Below are 16,662 nucleotides of genomic sequence, written 5' to 3'. Positions count from 1 at the left end.
TAAGAATCAACCACATTGCTGTGGGTCTGGAGTCACATATCGGCCAGACCAGGTAAGGACGGCAGGTTTCCTTCCCTGAAGGACATTAGTGAACCAGATGGGTTTTTACGACAATCCGGTAGTTTCATGGCGATCATTACTGATACTGGTATTTTAATTCCAGATTTTTATTTAATTAATTGAATTTAATTAATTAATTGAATTTAAATTCGCCAGCTGCCGTGGCGGGATTTGAACTCATGACTCTGGATTTTAGTCCAGGCCTCTGGATTACTAGTCCAGTAACATAACCACAATGCTACCTTTCCTTCATCATCACTGGGTCAAAACCCTGGAATTCCCTACCTAACCCCATCGTGGGAGTACCTTTGGCAAAAGGGCAGCCCACCATCACTTTCTCAAGGCAACTAGGGCAGGCAATAAAAACAGCATTGCCAGCGTTACCCACATCCTGAGAACATACATATTTTTTTAAAATCTTGCAGACGCTTACTATCAAAGCTTGCACATGAAGAATTGCCATTCAGGCTAGTTAGCAGAGGGTACCCAGCTCCCTGCCGTGGTTTATCAACACGAATCAATGCCTGCAGGAAAGGGAGGAAAACAGCGGAAAGAGAATTAATACAAAATTATCAAAATTAAAATCAATTACATTCATAAGGAAAAGATTATGAAACTTGAAGCTTGACACAATACTGGGTGGTGTTATTAAAATATTTATTGTTTGGAAATCTTCATACACAAGCCATGCCAGGACAAATACTATTAAGGCTGTTTCCATTTGATCAAAAACATTCTCATGCCAATGGGCCACCAGCTTCAAAAGATTCAAATTTTCTGCAACGATGTCCAGCATTTTGAATGAACTTCAGAACTGAACACTTCAGTGCAACTTTATAAAAGTGTACACAATAAGTGATGCATTCAGGAACCTCAGTATCACATAATGCAAGAGGCTCTTCCACTTTAGTAAATTTCAGGCAATGTATTATTGTTCCATGACACAACCGCAGTTATATTTAATGCAGCTCCAAAAGTCTCTCAGGAAAAAAAATAAATTATAGCATTTACAGTTAGAATATCTACAGAACTATATCAAAAAAACAAATTACATATTTCTACTTTATTAGTAGTACCTAGGCCCACATTTATCAACATTGTAATCTTCAACTTGCACAAAAATGTCATGAATTTTATGTGTAACTTTTTTAGTTGAATAGGCACTTTAACCTAAACCTGAAAATAAGACTTCATTAGTTGAATCCAATTTGTTGATATGACTTTACACCATGTGAGTGAGTGAATGTGAGACAGAATGAGAGAGAAAGAGAGACGGACAACTTTGCATTTAAATTTTAAGCACGCTTCTTTAGTTTGTGAAACCTGGCCAGTAACTATGTGATTGTATCAATGATAATTTAGTACGTGTCTATTACCCAACACAAAAACTCAAAGTTTCAAAAGATAAAAAATTTACATTTTTTCTTAACTCAGGATTTTAAAAAAAAATAGATTTCATCTTAATATGGATTTCAAAATAGGAGGAAATCTCAATCAAGATGTCCTGCTTATTGAGGAAGGAAGCGCAAATGGATGAACTTGCATTCATGTAACACCTTTAACGTTCTCAGGGCATCCCAAAACACTCCACAGCCAATTAATTATTTTTGATGTGTAGTCACTGTTATTATATAGGCAAACAAAACAATCAATTTTCACACATCAATGTTCCATCACTGAGATAAATGACCAGATAATCTGTTTTAATGATGTTGGTTGAGGACACTGGGAGAACGCACTGTTCTTCTCTGAATAGTGCCATGGGATCTTTTACATCCATCTGTTCGGGCAGGGAAGGTCTTGGTTTAATGTTTCATCCAAAATATGACACTTCCAATAATGCAGCGCTCCCTCTGTACAGTACTGAAGTATCAGCTAAATCTTGGTCTGGGCCTTGAACCACCTGGCTCGGTGAGATTGTTAATAACTGAACCTATTAACTGTGCATGTAATTTTAGCAGATATTTCTTACCTTCACCTCCACAGACCTTCCATCAAATTAGTAGGATAAAGCCAGAAATATCAGTTATAAGTTATGTTAACATATTATCAAACACAACTCATGAAAATATTTTAACCAAATCCAACTACTGGTGAGTAGAGCAATGGTCAGAACATTGGATGCCTTCTACTATTAGAAGTCAGCATAAAACACAAGAAACCAGGCCTACTCTTCCTGTCTCAGCACAGATAGTCAAAAAAATTGCCATCAATTTAGGATACAAGTCTTTACTTCCTCAATTTAATTTGTGATCCTAGTTATTGGCTTTTTACAGAAGTTAAAATACTATCATCATGAAAAACAACAAACTCCATGCATCTATTCAAAAGCAACAGTAGGTCTTAATTAAAGTCATTTGTTAATCTGATTCACAAAAAGTGGTAACCTCATGAAAGTTCCTAGTCATAATATAAACCAAACTGCAAAAGACTAAGAAGCCATAGAAGACTGTTTCCAAACAAGCATAAAACCATTTTGTAGTGATTTATAGTGAAGGCCACATAGAGAACAGGAACTACATAAATTAGACCACTTGACACAGAAAACAATTCGAATTCATTGACAACAGTACAGTATCTGATACACTGTATTTATTTAAATCATTCTTAATTGATCACAGGTCAACTGTGAAACTATCTCCAATTGAAGAATACCAGTATTTTCTTTCTCTTTTTTTAAACCCATGACATGCAGTGGAATAAGAAATCTTATGACATGGTCTTAGAATTGTTGCATTGAATTCAACTAAAATTCAGCCATTCTGTTACAAGTTATTTGAAAGCAAACAAGGTCAAAGTTTATAATAACACACCTTCAAGTCATATTATAGCTTTTGCTTAGTTTAAAATTTTGTATGTTGAAACATACTTCAGCATTCTTCAGCACAATGGTTTTAACATTTTATACACAGATCTTAGCCTCATTTTCTTACAAGTCCCCTCTGAAATGTTTTGTGTAAATGGGAAACCGAACACAATTTAACCAGCATTATAGTGTTCTACAAATAGTGTTTAGTAAACATTCAACTAGATTTGTAAAATTATGGGCGATTAGTGTACAGTTTTTGTTAATTTAAACAAAAAAATTTGATGTTTACATCTGTTAACCTGCATATTAACCAACACACATTTCCAGTTGAATTACATTTGACCTTGTACGGCATTGCATTGAGCCAACAATGCGATTAGTTTTCTAATTTTCAAAACTAAGAAAATATTTACTTCAAGACATTTAAAAAGCTTAAATACAATAAACATTTGCAAATTTCACACCTCCAGTTATAGATACTAGATTAAAGGAGCACCATCTTCACGAAAGCTTGTACAACAACTCCCTTCTTCATTTATTTACAAACAGAATGACAAATTATGTTGGAATTGAAATACATTATTGTGTCACTTGTATGCAACATTCTTGCATTAATGATGCACAGCTCTTGTCCTTTCTTAAAGAAAAGGTCTGGCAAGTACTTTTTCATGAAGGTAGTGCCTTTAAAGAGAGAAACTCTAGAGGCAAGGATTACGACAAGCAACTACTTCAAAAAATAGTCTCCAAATAGACTGATCCCACTGAACCAACATACGAGTCTGAATGTGCTGCTCCACATTACCCAGCAAGTCCACTAATGCACTGAAAATAGATAAATATATTACCCCTCAATGAAGACCTGTAAATGAGAATTAGACTTGAATCCAAAAGACAAATCACTAAATTTCAAAATACTGACTGCTTCTGACATATCTAAGACCAAATCCTTATACCCAGAGTACCCCCACTCCTTTAGTTTAACAACAATTTTCAGTTTGGTCAAGAAAAAGACAGGACTCAAATATTGCCAATTAAATTCTATTAAAATGTATTCACCACCTTTTCAACCATCATTACAGAAGCAATCAGATCCCCCAATCTCAATCAATGAAAACTTTAATTTCACACAGGTTACTCCAATTATGACCAGGGATCAATAGCAGCTTTTTTTTGAAAGCTGTGTCTTTGGTGGTTAGGCGGTAGTACACGGAGCTGCATGTGAAAAGAAAACTTCTTGCACCACCACTGTAATGTCAGAAATATATACATTTTTAAAAAAAAGTTTGCCAGGAGGTTCACAATCCAACGGCTGTATTATTATTCCAGTTTTCATTCTGGACTTTGTCACATTAATTTTACCTTCGAGTAGAATTGTTTTTTCCTTCTAGAAAACAATGTTTACTAATGACAACAATAATTTGCTGCCTGAACCCTGAGGAAATAACGTAATGAGGACATCAGAATAGTATTGCTCAACTTTAAACTGCATATAGTTGCAAAGTGGTTCATAAATAAGTTTTCTGACCCTTCATTTGAAAACTAAATCCCAACTTTCACTTTTTAAAAAAAAGTATACTGCATATAAAGTTATTTTATAATACTGCTGTTATGTCCTATTTTCAACACTAAAGCAGAGTCACTGGAGGTGAAAAAGCAGCAAAATAAATGCATAAAAAGTACTGCAATAGCTTATTTACTTGAGAAGTTGTTCTGGTCCAAAGGAGAAAGATCAAAGCTTTACTGCAGGCATCTGGGAGGTCATTTTTGACAGAGTGCAAAATGAGACTATGTAGATTTGACTCTTCACATCATATATATATATATATATATATAAATTAAAATTACTACCAAAATGTGATAATCTAATTTTAAAACCACCATGAATTAATTTCTATACCACCTGCAACAGTTTATGTTCACATATTCACTTATGGCTATCAAATTCATTACTAATGCAATAAATCAATGTATGTACACTAAACATAGCTATCAGTTCCATTTTTCCCACAAAAGAGATTAAGCTCAGCATAAATAGCTGTAGTCATTGTGAGAACATGATGCTTATTCAGGGGTAGGTTATCATTTGTATTCCTTTAGTCTAAGGTGGTTCTGTTAAAAAAAATTCAGTGCAGTCTGCGCAAATTGATGACTTTTTAATTGCTGTAAATTGCACTACTGTCTGTTTCTTCTTAGCCGACGTGAAGGATAAGACAGATGAGAAATATCACATCTTCTATAGAAGTGCTTTCTGTGAGTAAGGGGATTGTTGTTGGCTGTTGGATTGTTGGCCATGGGTTGTAGAGGCAACACTGTAGTTTGGCATCTGCTGTCCATTTAGGCCAGTACTCTGGTAGCTAGAGATGTCAACATTTGAAGGGGCAGGTTGACTATAGACAGATGCCTGATTTAGGTATGTATTTCCAGGCACAGAACTGCCCATAGCACTGAAAGAAAAAACACATAGTTAACCATCTGTTTTTGTAATGCACTAAAATATTTGGGTTCCACTTAACATGCAAGGTAAATAACTAAAACAACTTCTTCATGAGGCGACAGTGACTCGGCAACTGATGTCTTAACCGTGCCTTAAGCGTAGGATGTGGCTCTGTGCCCATGACTGCCTGCAACAGTTCCCAATCTCAAATGTCACTTTAGGGAGGCTGGGAGTTTCCAGTGTGCCTCTTGGCTAATGAAATTGTAAACATCTCTGATAAAGGCCATGTGAAGTAATAACAGGCAAGTAGAATTTAATGCAATTCATGACACCAGTTCGGATTTTCCTGGACACCAGCTAATAATATTTAATTGTAAACAATTTTACAACACCAAGTTATAGTCCAGCAATTTTATTTTAAATTCACAAGCTTTCGGAGGCTTCCTCCTTCGTCAGGTGATCTCCACATCAATAATATTTAAGGTACTTTTAGGAACTCTCACCACTTTAGTGCAAGAACTTCTGCAGTGAACAAAACATTATAGAAGTTCACAAGAGAAACACAGAATGGTAAAGGAGGTAGGGAAGAAGGAGAAACTGTGAGGGGCATTAGAGATTTTGAACAGCAAAAAGCAGTGTATATAGGAACATAGGAACATTCATAGCCATTCAATCCCTCGAGTTTGTTCCGCCGTTCAATGAGATCATGGCTGATCTGTATCCTAACTCCATCCACCCCCTTGGCTCCATATTCCTTAATACCCTTGCCTAGCAAAAATCTATCGATCTCATATTTAAAATGATTAAATTAGCTAGCATCTACTGCTTTTTGTGGGAGAGTGTTCTACATTTCTGCCACCCTTTGCATGAAGAAGTGTTTTCTAACTTCTCTCCTGAATGGCCTGGCTCTGATTTTAAGGTTATGTCCCCTTGTCCTAGACTCCCCCACCAGCAAAGAAGTTTCTCTCTATCAATTCCTTTCAAAATTCTAAAAAACCTCAATCAAATCACCCCTTAACCTTCAATATCCCAAGGAATACACGCCTAGTTTATGTAATCGCTCCTCATAATTTAACCCGTGGAGCCTTAGTAACATTCTGGTAAATCTGCGCTGCATTCTTTCCAAGGCCTATGTATCCTTTCTAAGATGTGGTGCCCAGAACTGCATACAATACTCCAGACGTGGTCTAACCAGGGCTTTATATAGCTGTAGCAAAACTTCCCCCCTTTATATTCTAGCTGTCTAGTTATAAAGGCTAACACTCCATTAGCCTTTTTGATTATTTTTTGTACCTGACCACTACATTTTAGTGATCTGTGTACATGGACTCCTAAATCTCTTTGGACCTCCACTGTTCCTAGCTTTTCACCATGTAAAAAATACTCGGATCAATCCTTTTTTGGTCCAAAATGGATGACCTCATACTTACCTGTATTAAAATCCATCTGCCACAGTTTTACCCACTCACTTAATCTATCAATATCTCGTTGTAATTTTATGCTCCCGTCTACATTTCTTACTGTACTACCAATTTTTGTGTCATCGGCAAACTTTGAATATATGGCTCTCTATTGTGTTATCCACGTCATCAATAAATATAGTGAATAGCTGAGGGCCCAGCACAGATCCTTGTGGGGCATCGCTAGACACTTCCTGCCAATTCGAGTACATAACCATTATCCCTAATCTGTCTTCTACCACCTAACCAGGTCAATAATTTGCCTTCAATTCCGTGAGCTTTAATTTTAGCTAACATTCTCTAATCTGCAACCCTACTGAATGCCTTCTGGATGTCCATATAAACTACATTCATAGATATTCCCCTGTCTACTACTTTATTTACTGCCTCAAAAAATTCAATTAGGTTCGTTAGACATGTTGGCTGTCTCTAATCAGCTCAAATTTCTCTAAGTGCTCAGTCACACTGTCCTTTATTTATATATTCCAATAACTTCCCCACAACAGATGTTAGACTAACTGGTCTATAATTTCCTGGTTTCTCTCTCACCATTCTTAAATAATGGAGTTACATTTGCAATTTTCCAATCTATAAAGGGACAATTCCTGATTTGAGAACTTTGGAAGATTATGGTTAAAGCATCTGTATGTGTGAATATTATACATTTAAGGTGCATACAAAGAACTAAAGCAATGCAGTTGAGGAAAATTCAATAAATTCTATACATGGATCATAGGGTTAGAGAAAGGAAGATGTTTTTCATTTCATGAGGTAGTGCACTGGCATGAAATTCTGTTATCAAAGTTCTGATGCACCATATTTATGCTTTATAAGAAAGCTGTGCCCAAAGGATGATATCCTAGGAATTAAATTTACAGTTACTTTTTTTTCTGTCCCCAAAGAGTTTTACAGCAATTAGTGGACTTTAGGTTATGAGTTTTTATTATATTTTATTTGCATTTCTAATTTCTTTACTAGTACCCATTAACTATTATTTAAAATCAGTAATAAGTTAACTCCCACATCAGTTGTGTCTCTCAAACCCATTTCCCCCTTTGGAATTGGATCCAGAGATCCTTTGTTGATTAACTTAAATATGTAATGCCTGAAATTGGTAGGTACATCTTTCACTATCAGAACAACCAATCTGAGCAAATAGATCTGGGGCCCTGTTATTTTAGTTGAAAATACTGCATTTACACAAGCACCCAAATTTTAGCTTATCTAAGACACTGTGTAAATTTAGGCTCTCTACTTTCAAATCCAAAACAAAAGTTTTCGGTGAATTTACAAAGGTCAAATAATTATAAAATCCTTTTACTGCACAGCAGTTTCAAATTAGCAGCTAACATATGCAACTGCTGAAAGTGGTCTTAGTTTAGTTTTGTGATGGCCATCAAGAATACTGCAGATGGAAATAGGTTAGCACAAGTGGTGTACGATAATCAGTACTTACTTAGTATAAGATGTCAGAGCTTGCTGGGTGGACAGGGCTGAGCTTGCTGTTGGTGGTAGACCAGCTTGGCTGAGTGATGGAATCTGATCTGATGGAATACTGTACCCCTGGACTGAAGTCATCTGAGGGGTACCAGATACTACATATGCGCCACTGGGAGGCTGACCTGAATATACCTAAAACAGGAAGAGTTTAAGTATAATTAAAGAGTATCATGATTTCAAATACAATTATGATGTTCAAATTTACTAAGAAAAGCTGCAGCAAGCGCTCTCTTTTTGCAACATAGAATCATAGAATGTTATAGCATGGAAGGAAGCCATTCGGCCCATCGAGTCCGTGCCGGCTCTCTGCAAGAGCAATCCAGCTGGTCCCACTCCACCACCCTATCCCCGTAGCCCTGCAAATTTTTTCACTTCAAGTACTTATCCAATTCCCTTTTGAAGGCCATGATTGAATCTGCCTCCACCACTCCCTCAGGCAATGCATTCCAGATCATAACCACTCGCTGTGTAAAAAAGTTTTTTCTCATGTCGCCTTTGGTTCTTTGCCAATCACCTTAAATCTATGTCCTCTGGTTCTTGACCCTTCCGCCAACGGGAACAGTTTCTCTCTATCTACTCTGTCTAGGCCCTTCACGATTTTGAATACCTCTATCAAATCTCCTCTCAACCTTCTCTGTTCCAAGGAGAACAATCCCAGCTTCTCCAGTCTATCCACGTAACTGAAGTCCCTTATCCCTGGAATCATTCTAGTAAATCACTTCTGCACCCTTTCAATGGCCTTTACATCCTTCCTGAAGTGTGTTGCTCAGAACTGGACACAATACTCCAGTTGTGGCCCAACCAGTATTTGATAAAGGTTCATCATAATCTCCTTGCTTTTGCGATTGAGGCAGATTCAATCGTGGCTTTCAAAAGGGAATTGCAAGAGAGTACCATGCTCTCAGAGGTGTTATAATTTCCCCACTGCTCAATAGTGACCCATTCCTAGTCTGTTCAGACTATATTTATGGCAGCAAAGGATCCAAGTCATCCAGTATGAAGTTACAAGATTTGTTATAGTGTTAGTGCCAGCAGATGTGCCTCTTTGGTTAAAAATGTCATTGCTATAAATTGAAACTTAACAGAAAATATGGGTGAAGAAGGGAAATTAAAATTAGTGTCAGTTTAACTCAGTTGGCAGCACTCTCACCTGGGTCAGAAGGTTGTGGGTCCAAAGCCCACTCCAAGACTTAAGCACATATTAATCTAGGCTTACACTTCAGTGCAGCACTGAAGAACTGCTGCATTGGATGAGGTGTTGTCTTTCAGGTAAGATGTTAAACCTATGCTGTATCCACCCATTCAGATGGATGTTAAAAGGTGTCACAGCACTATTCTAAGAGTAGGGAGTTCTCCTGGTGCTCTAACAAACATTCCTCCCTCGACCAACACCCCCCAAAAACTGATTCAACAATCATTTATTTCATTAATTTGTGGGATCTTGTGGTGCACAAATTTGCTACCACATTTGCTTACAGATCAGCGACTATATTTCAAAAGTACAGTATGTGAAGTGCTTAATATTGTGACAAGTCATATATAAATCTCTTTAAAAGGAGGCTATAAGACGGACAGATGGAAAAAAATAATTTGCTCATTGACGATAACTACAGTTAATGGCATGAAAACATCTGATATTTTGATTGATGAGTGGGTTAATGTACCACATGATACAGAACTGAACATACAGCCAGGAAGATGCCAGGTATGGGCTTTGTAAATAGAGACATAGGGCTAGAAATTCGTCTCTGTAGTGCTCGTTTTTCAGGTGCTCCGTGGCACCTGAGGTCCCAAAATGGTGTCCGGAATGCACGCGGGTGACGTGTGCAAGATGCCATCTTGGTAAAGGGGTGCGCGCAGGTGCAGATAACGAATGCCAGCTGCTTGTAAAGTAGGGAGAATATGCGTTAGATCAGTGTGCAACGCTGATTTAAAGGGATAGATACCATCTTGACACAACGCTCCAGCTAACGCACTATCTTAACCACGACCAGCTAACATGTCTTAGACAGCCTGGAGGACCCCCAGCCAGCGCTACTTAAAGGGATAGATACCATCTTGACACAACGCTCCAGCTAACGCACTATCTTAACCACGACCAGCTAACATGTCTTAGACAGCCTGGAGGACCCCCAGCCAGCGCTACTTAAAGGGACCATGCAGGATTTACAGGTTAGATGCTGGATTATTGCTTCTAGCTGCTGAAGCATTTGTACCTGTTTTTGGAGGTCTCCTAAACTTCAATATTAGGACGAGGGGACATAGCTTAAGATTTAGAGCCAGGATTTGCAGGAGTGAAGTTAGGAAATGCTTCTACACACAAAGGGTGGTAGAAGTTTGGAACGCTCTTCTACAAACGGTAGTTGATGCTAGCTCAATTGTTAATTTTAAATTTGAGATTGACAGATTTTTGTTAACCAAAGGTATTAATGGATATAGGGCTAAGGCGGGTATATAAGAACATAAGAAATTGGAGCAGGAGTAGGCCAATCGGCCCCTCGAGCCTGCTCCGCCATTCAATAAGATCATGGCTGATCTGATCCCAACCACAAATCTAAAGAACACAAGAAGTCGGAGCAGGACCCGGCCACATAGTCCCTGGGCCAAATATGGAGTTAGGTCACAGATCAATCATGATCTCACTGAATGGTGGAACAGGCTTGAGGGGCTAAATGCCACTGCCACTTGCTGCCTCCTGTTATGTGCCACCTTCTCCTGCAAGAAAGCGAGAAGTGTGTCAGTGAGTGTCCTGGGTGATGTGCCTGTCATGATTGAATAGCTGCCAGTGTGTGTGACCTGTGAGTTGTGGGTGTGTGGCTTGCAACAATGGTAATATGTGAGGATGAGAGGAAGCATCTGATTGGAAGAGTTGAGTACTGATGGAAAGAGTTTGTTGGTATGTGCGTGATGGGGGATGTAGTGTGTGGAGCAATGGTTGCGGCTAGTGGTGCAGTTGATAGGAGATGCCACTTGACAGTTGACATCACTCACCTTGGCCACTCGTGTCAAAACATTGAACTTCTACCTGCACTGCATCCATGTTTGTGGTGCTATGTGCCTGGCATTGACTTCGTTCCCTACTGCCTCTCACTACCTCTTGAGCATATATCTGGAGAGCCTCTTGCCCCACTGCGGATATAGGTTGTCCCTCCTTCTGTTCACCTCTTGCACCAAGGCCTCTAGTGCATCAGCAGAGAACCTTGGTGCACGCACTCTCGCAGGTCTGGTACAAACTCAGATCGGAAGATTGGTGAGGTCTGGCGTGCAGATTGGAGGATGTGGGATTTAGTAGTGCACAACCTTTGTTCAATGTTTTAACATAACTCAACTTTGTAAACATAGGGATGGGACCTGCATCTGTGTTTTACGTATGCGATGTCTGATCTCTGTTCAGAGTCTGTGCGGACCCGTATGTTATATTTTGCACATAAGAGTTGCAGGCTGCCTTTAAGAGGTGCTAGCAACTCATGCGATATCTGGGACCCCCACCCCCATTGGTGAGAACATCGCAGCTAGGCCTCTCTGCTGCGCTACAATCAGGTAAGTGAGGAGGCAGCACGAATCTCACGTGCTGCTTGCATCAGATCCATTGGGCGTGGGTTAATCGCGCAATGCGATATCCGCACCCGGATTCAGTGATTAACCAATTTAACCTCCATAGGAGTACAAAAGCAAGCAGGTTATGCTAAACCTTTATAAATCACTGATTAGGCCTCAGTTGGAGTACTGTGCCCAATTCTGGGCACCACACTTTAGGAAAGATGTCAAAGCCTTGGAGAGGGCACAGAAGAGACTTACTACAATGAATGAGGGACTTCAGTTGTGTGGAGAGACTAGAGAAACTAGGATTGTTCTCCTTAGAGCAGAGAAGATTAAGGGGAGATTTAATTGAGGTGTTCAAAATTATGAAGGGTTTTGATAAGACTAGATAGGGAGAAACTGTTTCCACTAGCAGGAGGGTCGATAACCAGAGGACACAGATTTAAGATAATTGGCAAAAGAGCCAGGGAGAGATGAAGAGAATTTTTTTTACACAACCAATTGTTATGATCTGAAAGGCAGTACCTGAAAGGGTGGTGGAAGAAGATTCAATAGTAACTTTCAAAAGGGAATTTGATATATACTTGAAAGGGATAAATGTGCAGGACTGTGGGCAAAGAGTAGGGGAGTGGGTCTAATTGGATAGCTCTTTCAAAGAGCCGGCACAGGCATGATGGGCCGAATGACCTCCTACTGTGCTGTGTGATTCTATGATCCCTGTTTGGGCTGAGTTAGTTTATCTCCATCTAGGAGGCAGTGGGATTTTGTTTTATTTGTTCATGGAATGTGGGCGTTGCTGGCAAGGCCAGCATTTATTGCCCATCTCTAATTGCCCTTGAGAAGGTGGTGCTGAACTGCCTTCTTGAACCGCTGCAGTCCGTGTGGTGAAGGTTCTCCCACAGTGCTGTTAGGAAGGGAGTTCCAGGGTTTTGATCCAGCGACGATGAAGGAACGGTGATATATTTCCAAGTCGGGATGGTGTGTGACTTGGAGGGGAACGTGCAGGTGTTGTTCTTCCCATGTGCCTGCTGCTCTGTCCTTCTAGGTGGTAGAGGTCGCGGGTTTGGGAGGTGCTGTCAAAGAAGCCTTGGCAAGTTGCTGCAGTGCATCCTGTGGATGGTACACACTGCAACCACAGTGCGCCGGTGGTGAAGGGAGTGAATGTTTCAGGTGGTGGATGAGGTGCCAATCAAGTGGGCTGCTTTGTCCTGGATGGTGTCGAGCTTCTTGAGTGTTGTTGGAGTTGCACTCATCCAGGCAAGTGGAGAGTATTCCATCACACTCCTGACTTGTGCCTTGTAGATGGTGGAAAGGCTTTGGGGAGTCAGGAGGTGAGTCACTCTCCGCAGAATACCCAGCCTCCGACCTGCTCTTGTAGCCACAGTATTTGTGTGGCTGGTCCAGTTAAGTTTCTGGTCAATGGTGACCCCCAGGATGTTGATGGTGGGGGATTCGGCGATGGTAATGCCATTGAATGTCAAGGGCAGGTGGTTAGATTCTCTCTTGTTGGAGATGGTCATTGCCTGGCACTTGTCTGGAGTGAATGTTACTTGCCACTTATGAGCCCAAGCCTGGATGTTGTCCAGGTCTTGCTGCGTGCGGGCTCGGACTGTTTCATTATCTGAGGGATTGCGAATGGAACTGAACACTGTGCAATCATCAGCGAACATCCCCATTTCTGACCTTATGATGGAGGGAAGGTCATTGATGAAGCAGCTGAAGATGTTTGGGCCTAGGACACTGCCCTGAGGAACTCCTGCAGCAATGTCCTGGGGCTGAGATGATTTGGCCTCCAACAACCACTACCATCTTCCTTTATGCTAGGTATGACTCCAGCTACTGGAGAGTTTTTCTCCTGATTCCCCCTGATGTTATTACAGCATTTGTGTCCTTTTACAAGACTACCTAGAAACTAATCAAAATAACCAGTAGGAAACAAAAAAAGTAAATTTGAGACATTTCTCTTGTTGCAAAATCCAATATACATATTTTACAGTTATCAATTCAATTTGACCGTAAGGAATTTGATCTCCAATACCTGTATTTTTGTGAATTTTATGACTAAGGACTAGTGAGGAATAGAACACATTTCTGTTTTGACATCAAGCATTCCCAGATCACATACAGTATAGCCTAGATGCAGAGCACTGTACTCTCTATTCTGCACCAACAGTTTGGCATTAACCACAACTGCAAATATATTATAGCAATGCTAAAAATAAAATTAACATGTCTTGCCATCCCTTATCTTGCAAATGTTCGTTGAATGCTTGCATTTCCCCTGCCTCTAAAATATTTTGTCTGTTAAATAATTAGATAGTATTATTGCTGAATGGGGAAAGCCAAAAAGTGTTTATTTCAAACGTGACTACAGAAAACGTAACAAAAACTGCCTGCCAAATTGTGACCACCATATTAATAACCAAGTTCTACACAGAAAAACACAGTTCTGTTCAGAGTAGAACAGAATACATCAGAGGAAACTGTGGAATAGTCACTGAAGGCTTTCATAAGAATTTCTTAACTTCGGTCACAACAGTTATCAGGCCTTTCACTTGCTGAATAAATTGGATATTCCACTATTACCCAATCTCCTACAGTCACAATTGTTTTTGCTCAGAGATATGTACTACACTACATAAAAACACATCCAAGCATTGAGTTTTATGGCTGTTGGCTTAAGTTAAATATTATCCTCAATAGCACTATCAACAGGCTTACAAAAGAATGACTGCTGCCCAAGTATTTATACCCAATTTACTCTATGTACCAATGTGTGACAGTCAGCACTGTGCAAACACAATGTTAAATGATCTAATGTGGCATTTAAATGTGTTAATGGTTTTCTTTTTAAGTTTTAAATAAACGTACAGAAAGTTTGATTTTTGAAAATTCTTATTTGAGCAGAAACAAAGATAAACTGTCACAATATATATTTCCTTACAATAAATAACTGGGAACATACCTGAGAGACTGCTGCAGAAGATGGTTGCATGTAATACTGCTGACTCTGGAGTTTAGCATACATGGAATACATAGGATCCTCATTCATCAACTTAGCATACAAGGACAGAGCCTCCATCACTTTCACATTTAGATCTGACAGTTCAGAGTGTTTCCTAAAACCACAATGAAGTAAACAGGCATAAGAGGTAGCACAGGATGTAACAGAACACACAATGAAGATTCAGTGGGCCTGAAATTCCTCAAGCTCCGTTCTGCTGCCAAAAGTGTGGTGAAGTGGAATCTCCAACTAGCAGTCTGCTCCAGTCTTGACCCCATCACAAGTCATGGAACAGGATCATTAACATAAAAGGGGCAGGCACCTGTGACATTTATGGCATTATCTGGGCATCCGCCTTGCAGAGAGGAGGTGGGGGGCTGCAAGGGGAGGGAACAGGACAAAGACTTTCAGAGTGGTACCTTGCTGCTCCATCGACGGATAGAATTACATGTTTTTTTTAATTAAAAAGCAGAATAGGCTAACATTGCTGCTTTTCCAATTGACTGCAGTTAGGAAAACTTGTCTTGTGGGTACCCCACTGCCGCAAGGATGATAGCCTGGCAACACAAGGAGATATAGGAAGCCGAACTGGCAAGATTTCTGGCAGGCTACGTCACCCTGATGGTCTTGTCTCCTCTTCAGACGTTGGTGCTCATCTCACCCAAGTCACAATGTTTTAATGTCTTAAAAAAAGGATCGAGATTCAGTGAATCTGCACATTGCTGCCCCTTGCCCGGCTTACACTGCTGCAGCATCCTCACAGGTCCAAGAATTTTAGGGCCCTATGAGCCTGATATGTGCTAAATGGTATATTGTGAACAAATTCTGAAAATAGGACTTTTACCTGTCAATTTCTTCTAACTTCTGATCTATGAGTGGTCCCATTTGGTGACAGATACCTGGAGAAGTTTTAGAGACAGGAAAGGTTTAAATGATTTTGTTTGTTCTTTTGCAACAGGGGTCGGGGAAAGAGAAGTACATTTACATTATATAGATCAGCCTAGAATTACATAGCCAAATGTTAAAATTAAAAAGTAACTGATTAGCTGATTATTCTGAAGTTAAAAAATATCTGTTAGAGTTCTATCCAAATAAATTAATATCAAATGATATAAGAGGGCCCAGTTTACTGTCTCAAAGTTGACTCTTGTTGCCGGCTACACTAAAGGCCAGTACAATTTGAGCTGGAGTGCCAGAGCCTTCTTGTGGTCTAAAGCATGATCCAAAAAAGCTTCATCAGCAGCTGATAGTTACAGTATGCACATAAGGGATATTCCAACTGACTACACACACATGTATGTTATATATTATGTGCGATATACATACACACATATATTATATATGTGTGTATGTATATCAAGCACACACCTATTCACAAACAGGAGAAACAATGCTGCTGGTACTCAGTACAGATTTTTTTGGATGCCGAGTAAAGCTACACCAACTCGTATTCTAGGTATAACAAGAGAAGCTGCATTGTTTGCTAACAACTTGAGCTGTGCCTCATCATGACTGTGTAGAAAAACTACCAATCCGATCAAAAATCTTCAGTTATAGGAGAGATAGATATTTGGACTGAATGAGAATGACCCAGAGTCTAAATTCTATATAAAATCAATGTTTACTGTACAAAAATCATGTATACATCATTTGCAAAGTCATTTGTAAATGTTATATTTATATATATCTATGTCATTTTACTATAATAGTGTACTGGTGAACTATTGAACAGGGCACTTAATAACAGAAAACACACAGCTATCCTACCTTCTAGATGAAGTAGTTCTGGTGAGTCTGGTTGGCCATCTGTGGGGTTAGCACTCTGCAACATCTGTAATAGATGATCCATCTTTTC

At 39.5% G+C, this 16,662-nt stretch overlaps 1 protein-coding gene across 2 annotated transcripts in view; it reads right to left on the bottom strand.

Annotated features, from left to right (window-relative positions):
- Positions 1 to 698: 698 nt before the first annotated feature.
- Positions 699 to 16,662, bottom strand: part of LOC137343157 (signal transducing adapter molecule 1-like) — a 74,477-nt gene continuing 58,513 nt past the window's right edge. For both annotated transcript variants that reach the window (XM_068007080.1, XM_068007081.1), the window contains exons 10-14: positions 16,575 to 16,662; positions 15,652 to 15,706; positions 14,769 to 14,922; positions 8,220 to 8,395; positions 699 to 5,313 (exon numbers count right to left, since the gene is read on the bottom strand). In XM_068007080.1, the coding sequence (XP_067863181.1) occupies positions 5,103 to 5,313; positions 8,220 to 8,395; positions 14,769 to 14,922; positions 15,652 to 15,706; positions 16,575 to 16,662 (684 nt within the window). In that variant the 3' untranslated portion in view covers positions 699 to 5,102. The remainder of the gene's footprint in view (positions 5,314 to 8,219; positions 8,396 to 14,768; positions 14,923 to 15,651; positions 15,707 to 16,574) is intronic.

Source organism: Heptranchias perlo, chromosome 2 (genome assembly GCF_035084215.1).
Source record: "Heptranchias perlo isolate sHepPer1 chromosome 2, sHepPer1.hap1, whole genome shotgun sequence".
Taxonomy (NCBI): Eukaryota; Metazoa; Chordata; class Chondrichthyes; order Hexanchiformes; family Hexanchidae; genus Heptranchias; species Heptranchias perlo.
Note: the sequence above shows the minus strand (reverse complement) of the source record. Positions and strands in the feature narration are given on the sequence as shown.